This window comes from Lutra lutra, chromosome 5 (assembly GCF_902655055.1).
Source record: "Lutra lutra chromosome 5, mLutLut1.2, whole genome shotgun sequence".
In the NCBI taxonomy this organism is placed as follows: domain Eukaryota; kingdom Metazoa; phylum Chordata; class Mammalia; order Carnivora; family Mustelidae; genus Lutra; species Lutra lutra.
This window is the reverse complement of record NC_062282.1, coordinates 37,013,103-37,033,213: the sequence shown is the minus strand read 5'-3', so window position 1 is coordinate 37,033,213 and position 20,111 is coordinate 37,013,103. Positions and strand designations below refer to the sequence as shown.

The 20,111-nt window shown below is 39.7% G+C and overlaps 1 protein-coding gene across 2 annotated transcripts in view; it reads left to right on the top strand.

Annotated features, from left to right (window-relative positions):
* The window catches only part of EMB (embigin), a 49,707-nt gene that overhangs the window by 17,820 nt on the left and 11,776 nt on the right, over positions 1 to 20,111 (top strand). For both annotated transcript variants that reach the window (XM_047730742.1, XM_047730741.1), the window contains 2 exons: positions 8,105 to 8,288; positions 8,521 to 8,609. In XM_047730742.1, coding sequence (XP_047586698.1) covers positions 8,105 to 8,288; positions 8,521 to 8,609 — 273 coding nt within the window. The remainder of the gene's footprint in view (positions 1 to 8,104; positions 8,289 to 8,520; positions 8,610 to 20,111) is intronic.

The window sequence follows — 20,111 nt, the reverse complement described above, 5'->3', positions numbered from 1 at the left end:
TTCTATTATGAGTTTACCTGAAATCTACTATCTTAGCATATTTCCAGTGTTCAATACAACATTATTTTTTTAAGACTTTATTTATTTATTTGAGAGACAGAGAGAGAGAGACAGAGTGAGAGAACATGAGAGGGGAGGTCAGAGTGAGAAGCAGACTCCCCATGGAGCTGGGAGTCTGATGTGGGACTCCATCCCAGGACTCTGGGATCATGACCTGAGCTGAAGGCAGTTGCCTAACCAACTGAGCCACACAGGCGCCCTCAATACAGCATTATTAAGTAGAATCATCATGCCTTCCATTAGTTGTCTAGTCTTATCCTACATAATTGCAACTTTGTACTTTTTGACCAGAATCTCCCCATTCTCCCTGCCCCCTCCCACCACGCCCCCCCGCTACCCCCCCCCCCCCCCGTCCCTGGTAACCATCCCTTTACTCTCTGTTTCAATAAGTTCAATTTTCTTCTTCTTTTTTTAGAGTCTACCTATAAATGAAAAAAAAAATATTTGTCTTTCTCTGTCTGGCTTATTTCACTTAGCATAATGTCTTCCAGATTCATCCTTGTTATTATAAAAGGCAGACTTTCCTTCTTTCTCATGTCTGAGTAAGTCCATCTTCTTTACCTGTCCTTCCTTCTGCAGGCACTTGGGTTGTTTCCACATCTTGGCTCATGAACAATGCTGCAGTGTTCATGGCAGTACAAATATCTCTTTGGGATTCCAATTTTATTTCCTTTAGGTATATACCCAGAAATAGGATTGCTGGGTCATATGGCAGTTCTACTTTTTTTTTTTTTTAAAGATTTTATTTATTTTTTTGACAGACAGATCACAAGTAGTCAGAGAGGCAGGCAGAGAGTGAGAAGGGAGGAAGCAGGCTCCCTGCTAAGCAGAGAGCCCGATGTGGGGCTCGATCCCAGGACTCTGGGATCATGACCCAAGCTGAAGGCAGAGGCTTTAACCCACTGAGCCACCCAGGCGCCTGGCAGTTCTACTTTTTAGTTTTTTGAGAAAAAGCCCCATACCGTTTTCCATTATGGCTGTACCAATTTACGATCCCACCAACATTGTATAGGAGTTCTCTTTTCTCTTTTTCTCTTTTATATCTGTTGATCATTTGTATCTCTTCTTTAGAAAAATGTTTATTCAGGTCCTTTGCCCATTTTTAAATTGAGTTATTTGTTTTCTGGCTTTTGAGTTAGTAGTGTTGCTTATATATTTGGGATATTAGCCCTTTATCAGATTAGGTTGGCAAATATTTTCCTCCATTCTGTAAGTTGTCTCTTTACTGTGTCTTTGCTGTGTTGATTGCCTATTGTGCAGAAACTTTAGTTTGATTAATTCTACACGTTTATTTTTGCTTTTGTTGCTTATGCTTTGGGGCTCATATCCATGAAATCATTGCCCAGACCAATGTCAAGAAGCTTTTCCCCTTTGTTTTCTGTTTCCCTAGTTCTATAATGAGGATGGAAACCAAATTCTAGAGTATGTCAAAGACTTAAAGGAGGAAAGACAGCAAGAAACCTTGACATCGTCTGGTTAAGATATTGCTGCTAATACTGTACTCTTGATATCAGTGCTCAGGGTGAAGACACATAGTAGATATTTAGTACAATCATGAATGGTTGGATGAGTGAAAGGCATGTAGCAGGTTTCAGTAAATAAGTGTTGAATGAAGGGGTAAATGAAGAAATGATGCCTTATCACTGCTAAACATTTGCCATTGCTGTTGTGATTAATTTCTCAATTCTGCCTAGCTCCTTAAGTCATTTCCTCTAACTTTAAAGTCCTAGGTAGGAGGATATGATTAGTCAAATGGCATTGCCCTTAGCATCAGAGAGTTAGAAGGAATATTTTTGGCTTACACAGTAACTGAGGGTGCTTTGTTTCTCATTAAAACTTACACAGAGGGGAAAGGTGTTAGGATTCTGGTTATCCAAAAATATAATAGTCTACTACCACAGTGCTAGATTAACTCTCTCTAACTGATGTGAAAAGTTGTTGCAATATTGTCCTATCCCTTACGTTGTAGAAAAATTTATTTCACTGATGGATTATTACTCAGGGTAATCCCCTCAAATTAAATACCACATTGTTGAAAACAAGAAATAACGTGTCTTTCTAAAATTCAAATGGAGCCATGTCCCTTTGGAATTTTTCTTTGAAATATTTTTAAATCAGTTTAGAAAGTAGAGAAATAACCATTATACCTGGTACTAATGGAAACGGAGGAAAACGGTGACCAGCAGGAAATTTGATAATGAAATTCAGCCAGCATCTTTTCTTGGCTAATTTTAGAATATTTTCCATAATATTGTAGAGGCTTTGAATTATGTTTGGTAAACCCGGCTTCATTTGTGTAGAAGCCATCCACATTTTCTAGTATTCCTCTTTCTTTTGATGCTGCTTGCATAAAATTCCCAAAAGCTTGAGAATAAGCTGTGCTTATTTAACGCCAGACACATAGTTCCTAGGTCTTGAGGGATTCCCAAGGCAGGACTTGGAGAGAGTGTGTGTGTGTATCTGTGTGTTTGTATACAGACACACATATACATACAGACCCATACACTCTTTGATCCTCAGGTTAGGCTTTCCTCCTTTTGGGTTTCCTGTGCACGTTGGTGATTTTCTGTCCTAAGCTATGAATTCAGGAGCGCAGGTATTTTAGACTCTATCACATCAGTACTGCGCTGATAAGGGAGCATGTAGATAACTTGATAGATTCAGAGAAAAAAAAGATCATGAATGAAATTTAATTCAGGAGGAGTTAAAAATTATAAGAATCAAGGAGCAATTTTCTTTTGTTATTGTACATGTTTTGAATATGAAGTTTAAGATATTGTATTTTATTCTTATTCAGAGGAGTTATTTTATAAACTTACCATATGGTCAGTAGCATCATATAAATGGAGCAACAACGTGTTAAAAATAGGATCGTTTCACTTGTACATAGGGCTGTTGGCCTCATGTTAGAGTGGCCATCCGCATTATTCTGTAAGGGTTGTTCGTGTTCCATCTATACTTTAGGATATAACATAGGACCTCATTGATTTCTATGGTAAAATAAGGGAGAGCTCCGTATTTCCTCTCTGCCTCAGCCGGAATTGTCCCATTTTACCAGTTTTTTATGTTGTGGTGCATTTAACTCTTATAAACAAAAGTTTTTGCTTCTCAAGCATGTTTGGAAACACTGTCCTATGCAAGAAATTTTAATTTGCTTTTTTCCACTTTTCTCTTTTTTTATAAAGGAACAAAATAGACTTTTATATCAAGCGATAAGATTCTTAAATGGGCCCATTAAGGTCTAACTGTTATCATTTCTTTGAAGATTTCAAATTGCTTAAGTGTCCATATACTTTAAAATTTTTAATTACAAAAATAAGAGACAAACATAAATTACTGTATGACTTGAAGAGTAGTCTTTTAAAATATAGCTCAGAAACCAGACAAATAGGTGTAGTCTTAGAAATGCCGATATCGTGGATGTTTTGGCAATACTCTAAAATAGCAGAAATGCATTGCAGTTGTGGTTTTGGGGAGGCTGAAACATTGTCCATTGAGTTCAATGGAAATATTAATTTGTTGGCTAATTACAAAATATTTTAAAGTTGGAGGTGAAACTTTTTACATATTTTTGATTTTCTCATAGGAAAGCAGGCTACAGGAGCATCAGAGAAGTGTTGTAAGAAACAGGGAGGTGACAATTAGGACTTGGAGCCTGGCATGAGTTACAGAGAGGCTACTGTGCAGTTTTAATAGAATTATTTAGTTGAAAGTGTGAATTTTTTTTAAGATTTTGTTTCTTTATTTGACAGAGAGAGATCACAAGTAGGCAGAGAGGCAGGCAAAGAGAGAGGGGGGAAACAGGCTCCCTGTTGAGCAGAGAGCCTGATGGGGGGCTCAATCCCAGGACCCTGAGATCATGACCTGAGCCGAAGGCAGAGGCTTAACTCACTGAGCCACCCAGACACCCCAAAAGTGTAAATGTTTGAAATATGTTGGTCATACCATTTGTCTATTATCACTTTGCTGTATTGCTGCATTATAAGTTATTTCATCTTCTATTAATATTTTCTTTCATTTAAAATTTCAATTCAGTGGTGCCTAGGTAGCTTAGTGGGTTAGGTATATGACTCTTGATTTCAGCTCAGGTCATGATCCCAGGGTCATGAGATCGAGCCCCACCTCAGGCTCCATGCTCAGTCCAGAGTTTGCTTGTCGCTTTCTCTTTGCTCCTCCCCCTGCTTATGGGTGTGCATGTTCTCACGCGCGCTCTCTCTCTCTCTCTCAAATAAATAAATAAATAAATAAATAAAATCTAAAACAAAAAAAAAAAAATAAAACCTCAGTTCAATAGTTTGAAAGTGAGAATCTGGACTCAGTCCCATCCAAATTTGTATTCACATCTGACATTATCAGGATGCATGATCTAGGGAAAGATAGTTAACCTTATATAGTTAACCCTGAGTTAAGCCTCAGTTCCTCCTCTATGAAGTTGGTGATAATAGTGATACTCATCTCATAGAAAGGCTGTAAAGATTAAATGATATGAGCAATACAGAACTTCAGGCAATACGTGAAAGCTTTTGTTACATTCCCCAGTATTGAGAAGGAAGAAAATGGAGAAGCAGCTAAGTGGGAAATTATTTGGCAGTTACTATATCACTAAAATTTTCCTTATAACTCATTTAATCCTTTCCGTAGTCTCACGAAATAGGTCTTGTGCCATTCTACAAATGAGGAAACGGAGATGTTCACCATAAAGATACTTGGTGTTGCCCTCTGAGTCACTTCAGGCAAGGAACCTGACATGGGGCCCCTCCCTTATGACATGGAGATCCTCATTCATATTTTAACTTCCCGATATTTTAGGAGGCTCCAGTGAGCTGTACCACTGAAAAGAGCGTGGTGTCCTAGAGTCCCCTTCTGGAACAGAAATACCTCTGTACTGACTCCTGCTAGGAGTGATAATGCTGCTGTGTCTTCTTGCCAGTCCTCCAGCAAGAAAGATGGTCTGTATTCAACCCCATAAGGTGCCCAAGAAATAATGTAAGAGTCAAAATAGCCTTCTCTGGGTGCTCTGGCCTCCAGAACCTCTGGGATCTCCGTGGCCTACTGCAAGGCCTGGGTCTCCACAATTCTGAGCAGAGTGGCTTTGCAAGCATAAACCCAGGCTGGGCAGAGGCCAGCAGTAATGAGTGACACTCAGCTTAGACTTGGGGAAAAGACTCAAGAAATCTCCAGAGGCTTTGTTTGTCCTTGAAGCAACAACTTAGCAGAGTTTTGCAGGATGTGAAAGAATTTTCTGTAGACTGTGGTAGATGGTCTGTGTCCCACAAGGAAGGAAAAGAGGTAGTCAGGTTAAACATTTTTAACTTATGGTAAAGCACTTTCTGGAACTTGGTAAGATACCAGAATATGCTATATTGGGGTGAAGACAGAGAGTGAATGGAGAACTCCTTCATGAAATTGATGAATGAAGCAAATTTCTTTGACAGAGGGACAGGAATAGGTTTTCAGGGTACCCAGAGCTTAAGCTGAAGGAGGAAAATTTACAGAAAACAGAAGCTTAGGACTGAATATGACAAATCGTTTTGTTTTTTTGTTTTTGTTTTTGTTGTTGTTTTTTAAAGGTTTTACTTATTTATTTGAGAGAGAATGAGAGAAAGGGATCATGAGAGGGGAGAGGTCAGTGGGAGAAACAGACTCCCTGCTGAGCAGGAAGCCCGATGCGGGACTCGATCCTGGGACTCCAGGATCATGACCTGAGCCGAAGGCAGTTGCTCAACCAACTGAGGCACCCAGGCGCCCTGAATATGATGAATCTTGAGATATTTTCTCCTGTTACTAGCATCCCTATAAATTCTGGTATGCAGTAGATGCTCAGCAAATGCACCAAAAGATGCAGTTTGACCCACTCAGTTTTTTCTCTGTATAACTGAATCTTGTTAAGATCTGTCTATACCTAGGGCTTTTGTTTTGTTTTGTTTTTTTGTTTTACCTTTCTTTTTGCGCATAAAATTCAGCTCAGCACTTCTGCAATTCCTGAGCTGCTATTTCAGGCATGTGCTCACAAAGCACTTCACACTAGCTGAACTTCACTGTTTGCAAACTTTGCACCTGGTCATTGCTTAAGGAAGCATTTTTATAAAGTTTTCAGTGTAATTAAAAGTGACGTTATGCTATTTGGGTTCTGTTTGTTTTGTTTTTTTCTCTCTCTACATTTTGGCCCTGCATTCTGCTTTTCCTGACACCACGTTATCGGGCAGGAAATTAAGAAATGTGTTTATGTACCACAGTGCCCTCTCCCAAACGCAACCCCCCATTTCCCTTTAAGAGTAACCACCGCCGTTCTGGTTTTCATAGTCATGTTCTTGCCTTTTAAAAAATTGTTTTATCACACAAGAGTACCTCCCTAATATTATAGTTTAGTTTTTTTTTATTTTTAAAGATTTTATTTATTTATTTGACAGAGAGAGAGAGAGATCACAAGTAGGCAGAGAGGCAGGCAGAGAGAGAGGGGGAGGCAGGCTCCCGGCTGAGCAGAGAGCCCCATGCAGGGCTCCATCCCAGGACTCTGAGATCATGACCTGAGCCGAAGGCAGAGGATTTAACCCACGGAGCCACCCAGGTGCCCCTATTATAGTTTAGTTTTACTTTGTTTTTTTTTTTGTTTTGTTTTTTTGTTTTTAAAGGCATGTTTCTAAGGTATCTTTTCATTTTTAGGTTTCTTTCTTTCCCTTTTCTAATTTATCTGTTGAAAACACCAGATTGTTTGTCTTGTCGAGTTTTCTCACACTCTCTATGTGGTCGATCACTTTCATGGGGTGCCGTTTAACATGTTTTTTCATCCTCCATATTTCCTGGAAACTGGTAGTTGAATCTAGAGACTTAGGACCCCGTCCCCCTTTACTCCTCGCCCCCCACCCTGGACAAAATGACTGCCTAGGTAGTGGGTGTCCTCCTTGGGAGACACACAGTTCCATGTCTGAGAGGGTTGCTGCATGGAAAATGCCGAGATCCATGATTCACCAGGAGTTACAGCATCATTCTGTCAGATGCCTAGAGTTTCTTCACTTACTGGCTGGAACTGTATAAAAAGAAAGTTTTCCTCCTCTATTATCTGGTTGCCTTTAGTGGCACATTTAGTATAGGAAGAGCAGTGTGCCTTTTTGTTATTTTCCCTTTACTTACTATTGCTCAAAAAAAAAAAAAAGTTGTCTCTATCGTATCCACCATAAGTGGGATATAGATATCTACATATATTTATATATAGATAGTGATCTCATGGTTGTTTTTTTTTTAAGATTTTATTTATTTATTTGACAGAGATCACAAGTAGGCAGAGAGGCAGGCAGAGAGAGAGAGAGAGGAAGAGGAAGCAGGCTCCCCGCTGAGCAGAGAGCCCAATGTGGGGCTCGATCCCAGGACCCTGAGATCATGAACCGACTCGAAGGCAGAGGCTTACCCCACTGAGCCACCCAGGTGCCCCTGACCTCGTGGTTTTGTACTGGAATTGCAAATTCAGTGAAAATGCAGAAGTACAGGTTGAGTATTTGAATTCTGCCATTCATCTGTATGTTTGTCCAGTCCCCACAAGAGTTTAAGGACTAAGAAGACTAGGAATGACAGAATTAGTGTAACACACAAACCCATATTTTACACAGAACATTCTTGTAATAACTACGAATAGCACGGTTCCTTAAAGGAGCCAAAGCAGTTACTCCATTCTTTCTCTCCCTTAGGTTTTGTTTGTTTTTACAGTTGGGGTGTTTCTCTGGTTAGAGGGTAGGGCCCTCCTTTATAACGTGCTCTTCCCCCATAACCTCATCAGCTGGAAATTTTAAGGAGATTAAGATTATAGCCTTAGGCTTTTGCTATTCTGGTAATGTAACAAACACTTTCTTTCTCTGTGACTATGAAAGAGAATAATAAAGGGAACCAAATCTGTGTCGACATAAGAATAATTCTTCAAAGGAATATTACATTCAGAAACTGGTGATAGAGCATTATTATGAATGACTTAAAACTGCGTTGTCTATATTGGACGTCCCCTCAATGTAACTTTTACAACGTCTTTTGTCTTGTTTTCTTTTGTGGCTAACAGAACATTCCAGTGTACCAGTGGAAAAAAATATCACCTTAGAACGACCTTCAGCTATAGAACTCACATGTCAATTCACAACTCCTGGGGATGTGAATTCAATAAATGTGACTTGGAAAAAAGGGGATGAACAACTTAAGAATTACCATGTCAATGCCACAGGAGGCATCCTGTATACCCAGTACAAGTGAGTCCATAACATTTTAACCTGCGTGGCTCAAGGAAATTCATCAACTTCTAAACATTTTTGATGACTGGGCAGTCTTGCCTTTGCTGTCTCCTGAAGGTTATGCTAATGTTCTAATTTGCAAAATTACGTCATTGTTTCTATTTTAGAATTTTGATTAAATGCTGAGTCTTTTTCATTTTTATCAAGAAGTGTTTTGAGAATTAAGCCTATATTAATAAATTCTCTTTAGGTTTCCCATCATTAATAGTGAACAACTGGGAAGCTATTCTTGTTTCTTTGAAGAGGAAAAGGAACGAAGGGGCACATTTAATTTCGGAGGTTAGTACTAATAATTTATAGAGTAATAACTTCAGCATTATATTTTTAGAATTCTAAACCCCCCAATTTTTGAATTACCATTACAATACTAAACATAATGGGCTGAGAGAGAATCATATACTTTCCACTGAATCTTAAGTGGTGACCTTAAAAATGGAGTGTCCCAGTCTCTCTAAGTGGTAGCATTTGCATTTCCCAATCCATTCCCACTCCTGTCCCTCCCCTAGCTTAAAGTGAGACTTTAGTGTGAAAGATGGGGCTGCCAGGTTGTACCAATCTCTCGAATTTCTTTGCTTATTCATTTGTTTAGCTCACTAAACTCAGAGCTTTTATATACTGTCTCTTTAGGTGTCTGAGTTACTGTAACCCTAGACTGTGAGACTGTGCTTTGGTGTTCTGTACCAGTGGATCTGGGACTTGGGGGGTTTTAGGGAGCCATAAAATTTAAAAATAATATGGAGATGCACAAACGTTGCCTGTTTTTGGTCTCTTCCAATAAGGACAAAACCCAGAATACAATCCATAGCTCCTCCCTGTGGAACGAGAAAAAGTAAAATCAGAATATTTTACTCTTCCTCTCATTAGACCAGAACTGTAAAGGTCTCAGTCTCATAATAAAGACTAGTCACTGAGTTGGGCACTTATCTTCATGAAAAACCCCTTTTCTGTGATAGATTAGTGAACCACAGTGTCCAGACTGGTATCTGGGAAATGTGGTCTATTGCCACATTAACTATTCTGGGCTTTGCTTCACGTTATTATTTCCCAAGGTACATGAGAAATTGTTCTCTACTTTTTCTGAAAATTGTGAGGTCTGGCTAGCTGCCCTGACAAAATATGGATATTGTCTCCAAGGCCCTATCAATAGCAGAACAGCCTACTTCAACATGATCATGATTTAAGGTGGTTTGCTCCTATATGGCTCCCTACCTTCCCTCCGTTCTCACAGACTCATTTCCTTCACTTGGTTTTGTAAATGTTCCTCCTTGGCAAATATAATAAATCCTTGGGTTTTTGCAATTTGGTCTCTGCAAAGGCAGAAACTATTCCTGTCCTTTGATTATTTTGATCATGTACATCCTCTCTTAACCTCCTTTCCTCTGCGTAATTTAATTTCGTGGAGGAGAGAGGCACCATACATTTCCTTCCCTTATTCCCTTCCTTCCCTGGTCTTTTTCTTTCTTTCCTTCCCTCCCACTCCTCCCCCTCTTCCCTTCTTTCTTTCCTTCTTAATGAGCTAAAAAGATATTAAACACCTGCACAAGCACATAATCCTCTATTAAGCATTTTATTGAGTCTCCTTTAAATATGTAAAGAAGGTCTGTAGGTTTTGAGGGAATCTTTGTCAAATCTTGAGGCTTAAAGTGATTCCAGAGATTCAGTTCTTAAAAATTGTCTTTTTCAGGGGTGCCTTGTTGGCTCAGTTGGTTAAGCATCTACCTTCGGCTCAAGTCGTGATCCCAGGGTCCTGGGATGGAGCCCTGAGTCCAGCTCTCTGCTCAGCAGGGAGCCTGCTTCTCCCTCTCCCTCTGCCTGCTTGTGCTCTCGCTCTGTCTGTGTCAAATAAATAAAATCTCTAGAAAAAAAGAAAAATTGCTTTTTCCCACCATCTAAATAGGACTGTTTTCTAGAAATACATACTAATTACACCTGTTCACAGTTTAAATATTGAATATACTATGTTTTTTCCTATTTGCTCTCTTATAATAAATTAATTAAATTATTATTTGGCACTGATCGGTCCTGCTTCTAATGTGAAGATTAACAGAAACATTTTACTTTTCAATATGCCAATACATTAAATGCCATGTGGACTTGGAGAAAGCCTCTTGATTATCTATTTTGAGATGACTAGGCTGATTCTGGCTGGTGTCAGGAGCACCAACACAAGCTTGGGTTTGAAATCAAATGCTTGAGGAATGCAAATAGCCGCTGAATATTTACTGTTTTTCTTTTTCCTTTTTTTTTTTTTTAATTTTATTTTTTATAAACATATAATATATTTTTATCCCCAGGGGTACAGGTCTGCGAATCACCAGGTTTACACACTTCACAGCACTCACCATAGCACATACCCTCCCCAATATCCATAACCCCACCCCCCGTCTCCCAACCCCCCTCCCCCCATCAACCCTCAGTTTGTTTTGTGAGATTAAGAGTCACTTATGGTTTGTCTCCCTCCCAATCCCATCTTGTTTCATTTACTCTTCTCCTACCCCCTTAACCCCCCATGTTGCATCGCCTCTCCCTCATATCAGGGAGATCATATGATAGTTGTCTTTCTCCGATTGACTTATTTCGCTAAGCATGATACCCTCTAGTTCCATCCACGTCGTCGCAAATGGCAAGATTTCATTTCTTTTGATGGCTGCATAGTATTCCATTGTGTATATATACCACATCTTCTTTATCCATTCGTCTGTTGATGGACATCTAGGTTCTTTCCATAGTTTGGCTATTGTAGACATTACTGCTATAAACATTCGGGTGCACGTGCCCCTTCGGATCACTACGTTTGTATCTTTAGGGTAAATACCCAGCAGTGCAGTTGCTGGGTCATAGGGTAGTTCTATTTTCAACACTTTGAGGAACCTCCATGCTGTTTTCCAGAGTGGTTGCACCAGCTTGCATTCCCACCAACAGTGTAGGAGGGTTCCCCTTTCTCCACAACCTCACCAGCATCTGTCATTTCCTGACTTGTTAATTTTAGCCATTCTGACTGGTGTGAGGTGATATCTCATTGTGGTTTTGATTTGTATTTCCCTGATGCCGAGTGATATGGAGCACTTTTTCATGTGTCTGTTGGCCATCTGGATGTCTTCTTTGCAGAAATGTCTGTTCATGTCCTCTGCCCATTTCTTGATTGGATTATTTGTTCTTTGGGTGTTGAGTTTGCTAAGTTCTTTATAGATTTTGGACACTAGCCCTTTATCTGATATGTCGTTTGCAAATATCTTCTCCCATTCTGTCAGTTGTCTTTTGGTTTTATTAACTGTTTCCTTTGCTGTGCAAAAGCTTTTGAGCTTGATAAAATCCCAATAGTTCATTTTTGCCCTTGCTTCCCTTGCCTTTGGTGATGTTCCTAGGAAGATGTTGCTGCGGCTGAGGTCGAAGAGGTTGCTGCCTGTGTTCTCCTCAAGGATTTTGATGGATTCCTTTCTCACATTGAGATCCTTCATCCATTTTGAGTCTATTTTCATGTGTGGTGTAAGGAAATGATCCAATTTCATTTTTCTGCATGTGGCTGTCCAATTTTCCCAACACCATTTATTGAAGAGGCTGTCTTTTTTCCATTGGACATTCTTTCCTGCTTTGTCGAAGATTAGTTGACCATAGAGTTGAGGGTCTATTTCTGGGCTCTCTATTCTGTTCCATTGATCTATGTGTCTGTTTTTGTGCCAGTACCATGCTGTCTTGATGATGACAGCTTTGTAATAGAGCTTGAAGTCCGGAATTGTGAGGCCACCAACTTTGGCTTTCTTTTTCAATATTCCTTTGGTTATTCGAGGTCTTTTCTGGTTCCATATAAATTTTAGGATTATTTGTTCCATTTCTTTGAAAAAAATGGATGTTACTTTGATAGGAATTGCATTAAATGTGTAGATTGCTTTAGGTAGCATAGACATTTTCACAATATTTATTCTTCCAATCCAGGAGCATGGAACATTTTTCCATTTCTTTGTGTCTTCCTCAATTTCTTTCATGAGTACTTTATAGTTTTCTGAGTATAGATTCTTAGTCTCTTTGGTTAGGTTTATTCCCAGGTATCTTATAGTTTTGGGTGCAATTGTAAATGGGATGGACTCCTTAATTTCTCTTTCTTCTGTCTTGTTGTTGGTGTAGAGAAATGCAACTGATTTCTGTGCATTGATTTTATATCCTGACACTTTACTGAATTCCTGTACAAGTTCTAGCAGTTTTGGAGTGGAGTCTTTTGGGTTTTCCACATATAGTATCATATCATCTGCAAAGAGTGATAGTTTGACTTCTTCTTTGCCGATTTGGATGCCTTTAATTTCCTTTTGCTGTCTGATTGCTGAGGCTAGGACTTCTAGTACTATGTTGAATAGCAGTGGTGGTAACGGACATCCCTGTCGTGTTCCTGACCTTAGCGGAAAAGCTTTCAGTTTTTCTCCATTGAGAATGATATTGGCGGTGGGTTTTTCATAGATGGCTTTGATAATATTGAGGTATGTGCCGTCTATCCCTACACTTTGAAGAGTTTTGATCAGGAAGGGATGCTGTACTTTGTCAAATGCTTTTTCAGCATCTATGGAGAGTATCATATGGTTCTTGTTCTTTCTTTTATTAATGTGTTGTATCACATTGATTGATTTGCGGATGTTGAACCAACCTTGCAGCCCTGGAATAAATCCCACTTGGTCGTGGTGAATAATCCTTTTAATGTACTGTTGAATCCTATTGGCTAGTATTTTGGCGAGAATTTTTGCATCTGTGTTCATCAAGGATATTGGTCTGTAGTTCTCTTTTTTGATGGGATCCTTGTCTGGTTTTGGGATCAAGGTGATGCTGGCCTCATAAAATGAGTGTGGAAGTTTTCCTTCCATTTCTATTTTTTGGAACAGTTTCAGGAGAATAGGAATTAGGTCTTCTTTAAATGTTTGGTAGAATTCCCCCGGGAAGCCATCTGGCCCTGGGCTTTTGTTTGTTTGGAGATTTTTGATGACTGTTTCAATCTCCTTACTGGTTATGGGTCTGTTCAGCCTTTCCATTTCTTCCTGGTTCAGTTGTGGTAGTTTATATGTCTCTAGGAATGCATCCATTTCTTCCAGATTGTCAAATTTGTTGGCGTAGAGTTGCTCATAGTATGTTCTTATAATTGTCTGTATTTCTTTGATGTTCATTGTGATCTCTCCTCTTTCATTCATGATTTTATTTATTTGGGTCCTTTCTCTTTTCTTTTTGATAAGTCTGGCCAGGGGTTTATCGATCTTATTAATTCTTTCAAAGAACCAGCTCCTAGTTTCGTTGATTTGTTCTATTGTTTTTTTTGGTTTCTATTTCATTGATTTCTGCTCTGATCTTTATGATTTCTCTTCTCCTGCTAGGTTTAGGGTTTCTTTCTTGTTCTCTCTCCAGCTCCTTTAGGTGTAGGGTTAGGTTGTGTACCTGAGACCTTTCTTGTTTCTTGAGAAAGGCTTGTACCGCTATATATTTTCCTCTCAGGACTGCCTTTGTTGTGTCCCACAGATTCTGAACCGTTGTGTTTTCATTATCATTTGTTTCCATGAATTTTTTCAATTCTTCTTTAATTTCCTGGTTGACCCATTCATTCTTTAGAAGGATGCTGTTTAGTCTCCATGTATTTGGGTTCTTTCCAAATTTCCTCTTGTGATTGAGTTCTAGCTTCAGAGCATTGTGGTCTGAAAATATGCAGGGAATGATCCCAATCTTTTGATACCGGTTGAGACCTGATTTAGGACCAAGAATGTGATCTATTCTGGAGAATGTTCCATGTGCACTAGAGAAGAATGTGTATTCTGTTGCTTTGGGATGAAATGTTCTGAATATATCTGTGATGTCCATCTGGTCCAGTGTGTCATTTAAGGCCTTGATTTCCTTGTTGATCTTTTGCTTGGATGATCTGTCCATTTCAGTGAGGGGAGTGTTAAAATCCCCTACTATTATTGTATTCTTGTCGATGTGTTTCTTTGATTTTGTTATTAATTGGTTTATATAGTTGGCTGCTCCCACATTAGGGGCATAGATATTTAAAATTGTTAGATCTTCTTGTTGGACAGTTCCTTTGAGTATGATATAGTGTCCTTCCTCATCTCTTATTATAGTCTTTGGCTTAAAATCTAATTGATTTGATATAAGGATTGCCACTCCTGCTTTCTTCTGATGTCCATTAGCATGGTAAATTCTTTTCCACTCCCTCACTTTAAACCTGGAGGTGTCTTCGGGTTTAAGATGAGTTTCTTGTAGGCAACATATAGATGGGTTTTGTTTTTTTATCCATTCTGATACCCTGTGTCTTTTGATTGGGGCATTTAGCCCATTAACATTCAGGGTAAGTATTGAGAGATATGAATTTAGTGCCATTGTATTGCATGTAAGGTGACTGTTATTGTATATTGTCTCTGTTTCTTTCTGATCTACTACTTTTAGGGTCTCTCTTTGCTTAGAGGACCCCTTTCAATATTTCCTGTAGAGCTGGTTTGGTATTTGCAAATTCTTTCAGTTTTTGTTTGTCCTGGAAGCTTTTAATCTCTCCTTCTATTTTCAATGTTAGCCTAGCTGGATATAGTATTCTTGGCTGCATGTTTTTCTCATTTAGTACTCTGAATATATCATGCCAGCTCTTTCTGGCCTGCCAGGTCTCTGTGGATAAGTCTGCTGCCAATCTAATATTTTTACCATTGTACGTTACAGATTTCTTTTCCCGGGCTGCTTTCGGGATCTTTTCTTTGTCACCAAGACTTGTAAATTTTACTATTAGGTGACGGGGTGTGGACCTATTCTTATTGATTTTGAGGGGGGTTCTCTGAACCTCCTGGATTTTGATGCTTGTTTCCTTTGCCATTTTGGGGAAATTCTCTCCAATAATTCTCTCCAATATACCTTCTGCTCCCCTCTCTGTTTCCTCTTCTTCTGGAACCCCAATTATTCTAATGTTGTTTCGTCTTATGGTGTCACTTATCTCTCGAATTCTCCCCTCGTGGTCCAGTAGCTGTTTGTCCCTCTTTTGCTCATCTTCTTTATTCTCTGTCATTTGGTCTTCTATATCGCTAATTCTTTCTTCTGCCTCATTTATCCTAGCAGTGAGAGCCTCCATTTTTGATTGCACCTCATTAATAGCTTTTTTGATTTCAACTTGGTTAGATTTTAGTTCTTTTATTTCTCCAGAAAGGGCTTTTATATCTCCCGAGAGGGTTGCTTTAATATCTTCCATGCCTTTTTCAAGCCCGGCTAGAACCTTGAGAATCGTCATTCTGAACTCTATATCTGACATATTACCAATGTCTGTATTGATTAGGTCCCTAGCCTTTGGTACTGCCTCTTGTTCTTTTTTTTGTGGTGAATTTTTCTGCCTTGTCATTTTGTCCAGACAAGAGTATATGAAGGAGCAAGTAAAATACAAAAAGGGTGGCAACAACCCCAGGAAAATATGCTTTAGCCAAATCAGAAGAGATCCCAAATGGTGAGGGGGGAGAAAGGGGATAAAAAGGGGTTCAGAAAGAAAAAAAAAAAGAAACAATTAAAAAAAGAAAGCCAATAAAGAAAAAATATAAAAACAAAAATATATATATATATATTAGATAAACTATTTAAAAAACGTTAAAAAAGAAAACGATAAAAGTTAAAAAAATTTAGCAGAATAAGAGAAAAAAAAATTGAAAAAGAAAAAAAAATTAAATTAACTGCAAGGCTAAAGAATCATGGGGAGAAAGCCATGAGTTCCGTGCTTTACTTTCTCCTCCTCTGGAATTCCGCTGCTCTCCTTGGTATTGAAACTCCACTCCTTGGTAGATGAACTTGGTCCTGGCTGGGTTTCTTGTTGATCTTCTGGGGGAGGGGCCTGTTGTAGTGATTCTCAAGTGTCTTTGCCCCAGGCAGAGTTGCACCGCCCTTACTCAGGCCGGGCTGAGTAATCCGCTCGGGTTTGCTGGGTTTGCTTTCGGGAGCTTTTGTTCCCTTAGCGCTTTCCGTAGAGTTCTGGAAGACCGGAATGAAGATGGCGGCCTCCTGGTCTCCGCCCCGGAGGAGCCAAGAGCCCGGGGCCCCACTCCTCAGTGCCCCCTCAGAGAACAGCGCCCAATGACTCCCGTCACCCTGGCCTCCGGCCTTGCTCCGAGCTGACCGAGCCTGCGACCGGTTCAAGGTAACCCCGAGCTTAGAGCTCACTCCTCGGCTACAGAGGGCTCTGTCTCTGTAGCCGGCTTCCCCGTTCTAATACCGGTAAGCTCTGCAACACTCAGACACCCCCGATCCTTCTGTGACCCTGCGGGACCTGAGGCCGCGCTGACTCCGCCTGGGCTTCACCCCGGTTAAGCCTCTGGAGCGATGTCCCTCAGCGGAACAGACTTTTAAAAATCCTGATTTTGTGCTCCGTTGCTCCGCCGCTTGCCGGCCCCTCCCCCCGCGGTCTATCTTCCAGTCGCTTTGGATTCACTTCTCCGCCAGTCCTACCTTTCAGATAGTGGTTGATTTTCTGTTTCTAGAATTGCTGTTCTTCTTCTCTTCAATCTCCCGTTGGATTTGTAGGTGTTTGCAATCTTTAGATAAGCTTTTTAGCTGATCTCCCGCTACCTGAAGTCGTCTCTGCCTGCTACTTCTCTGCCATCTTGACTCCTCCCTCTCTTTTTCCTTTTTATAGTTTTTTTAAAGTACTTTTTAGTTCAGTTTATTAGTTTTTTTTTTTTTTTTTTTTTTTTTTTTTTTTTTTTTTTACAGAGATCACAAGTAGGCAGAGAGGCAGGCAGAGAGAGAGTGAGGGAGAAGCAGGCACCCACTGAGCAGAGAGCCCGATGCGGGGCTCTATCCCAGGACCCTGAGATCACGACCTGAGCCGAAGGCAGAGGCTTTAATCCACTGAGCCACCCAGGCACCCCTGTTTATTAGTTTTTAATCCCCACTTAACATTTATAAACTTTTAAATATGCATTATGTCTCGACGACATTTATAAAATTAATAAGTTGGGCCTTTCTAGATCTTTCGTAAAATTAATAATTTCCTGTAACTCATCTAAATTGAATATTGCTTGGAGAAATAATTTCATTTGATTACAACTTAAAGGCATCTGCAGAAGAGTTCATATTATAGTTATCATTTACTTAGATCTGTAAGGCTTATAAGATGGCATCTATTTTTATAAATATCCTATTATATCTCTGCATGACTTGCTTACGGGTTTTCCTAAGAAGAAGGCTTAGTTTTCCTTAGCAATCCTACAACTAAGTGTGGTTGAAAGCCTTTTTTATCCTCTATTTTAAGTTCAGCCAAGAAAAACCCATTTTGCTATTGACTATATGAGTCAACTAGTGCATGAGCCTGAGTCCTTGGAATAATTCATCAGCAGAGCCCCTGCGTGTGCCTTTTTGGGAGCTGGTTGATTTATTACTAGAGATTATAAAAGGGCCTCAGCATCACTGATTAGTACAATGCAAAAAAACCTGCTGCTTTTGTGGGTTTGGCTGTTGATGCTGGGTCCCAGAGAGAGAACGAAAGTCACACTGGAAGCTGGCAGGTACTAACATGTTGGTGATAACTTTTCATTCAAGAAAGATGAGTGGTGGGCCCCATGTTTCTCAGTAGCTGGTCAATTCTTCTGACATAGTTGCTGAAAACTTCTATAACATTCATCAGTGTTAAAATCTCCTAGTAGAAAGATGCAGAAATTTAGTTGGTGAAGGATGAGATTTTGATGGCACCAAGTGCTATGAAACCTTTCTTGGCCTGGCCATCTGTCTCCGTATCCAAGGAGATGTAGTATTATACTACATCTAGTATATAGTACTATTCTACATAGTACTATGTAGAATCGGTTGGAACTTCAGCTTTAAACCCCAGTGTTGATGTCTAGTTAGCTGTCTTTGATTACATGGAAGAGTCTTTTCCTAATTCGGTGATTCGTAAATGTCCTTGAGCCAAAAATGACCTAGGCTGATTTTTTCCTAGTTCATGATTTAAATTTCTAAGTTTATAACTCCATAGGGCTTTTACTATCACCGGGCAGATCCTGAGCCCCATCCAGACAATAGTTTGAATCAGCAATTCAGCATCTTCAAACTTGGATTCTACCAATCCCAAGACTCTCACTGGTCCTGCCTTATCCAAAGTTTCAAAAGGTTAACAGCACACATTAAAATACTGTATCGTTATCCTTCTTTGCATAAATATTTCCAAACATTAAGTAGCAGCCCAGAACCAACTGTGACCTCTGGAAAAGTTCCAACAAAGTAGAGTTTCCTGACCTTGGTGCATTTTATAGTTTAGATCCACACTGCTGTTATCAGCCATATAAAGTGTAGCAGAGCAGTAGTTAATGTCCACCTTTTCACATGGAACTCAGGAAGTGTGGTTCTGTTTCAGCTGAGGTTTGGAAGGAACCTTGTGGCTTCAGAAAAGAATCCTTATTTTAGCCAAGCTTGAATCTCTGCTTAATCTGCACATTTTCAGTGGAGGCCTCCCCTAAAGTAGGGTTGACCTTCCCAGGAGCTTCTGTGTTCTCATACTTCATTTAACAATAAAGCCACACCAGGTATTGGGCATATTGGAATGAAGTATGACTACAGTGTGATCTTGAACTGATAGACTCATAGTGTTTTGTCAGGAGGCCCTCAAATAACTTCCTTCTCACTCTGTCCAATCATTCCTTTTCCCAACAAAATCTCAAGTAAAGAAACACACACCCAAAAAAGGACACTAAGGCAAAGTCACATTTTATTATTGGCCAGCCTTGGCCACAAATGTTGCTGAAATTCTTGGAAGGCTTTGCCATACAGAAGGCTTCTTTCTCCTCAGTGAGGTTGTACTAACCTTAAGCCAAAGCAGAGCCATGAGTTCCTTCACAGCCCAAGGTCAGTTAGGTCTTTACTCCTCTAAACGGGAGGATAACACCCTCCTGAGCCGGGAAAAATATGCTGAGCATGAGACTGAGTTATTTATACCTCCAGATTTCTATCCCTAGAAAACAGGGCCCAATCAGCGCCCGGGACCATGACTAATCCAGGATAATCCTCCTCTCTAAGACTGGAAAACTGAAAGGAGGGAATTTCTGGTGAGGTCACTGGGGACTTCATTCCGCAGGCTGCTGCTCAGCCTTTTTTTCCCACCACCTCCAGTGTCTAGTGAGGAAACAGGATCTACCGTAAGAAAAAACAGAATGGGGAGCCCCTGGGGGGCTTAGTCAGTTAAGTGTTTGCCTTCAGCTCAGGTCATGATCTTGGGGTCCTTGAATTGAGTCCCGCATCTAGCTCCTTGCTCAGCAGGGAGCCTCTTTCTCCCTCTCCCTCTGCCTACCACGCCCCTTGCTTGAGCTCTCTCTCTCTGTGTCAAATAAATATATATAAAAATATAATATTATAATGATAAATAATACATAATATAATATATAAATATATAATAATAATATAATAATGTAAATAAGTGAAAAACAAAATTTTCAAAAAAAAAGAAAAGGAAACAGAATGAAATGTACTATGGTTCAGCATAATTTAGGCCTACAACGTTCTGTTGCTGAAATTTATTGTCTTGTTCCTCAAGAACTTAAAATGTAGTTACGTTAATATCAGGACAGATGGTCATTCTATTCTCTTGGATCCTAGAGTTGCTTCCAGTTTTCTTATATTGGTTATTTGCCTGCAGTAGACTGCTCTCTGGGTTCCCAGATGAACCCAGAGGCCGGTAGTTACAGGCTGAAGAAACTGAACAAAAGTAGTTTGAGTTAATAGGGAGAACACTAACACGAGAGACATCATCTTTATTGTTATTTTAAAAATGCATGTGGATACAATTATTTTCTTATTTAAAAATGT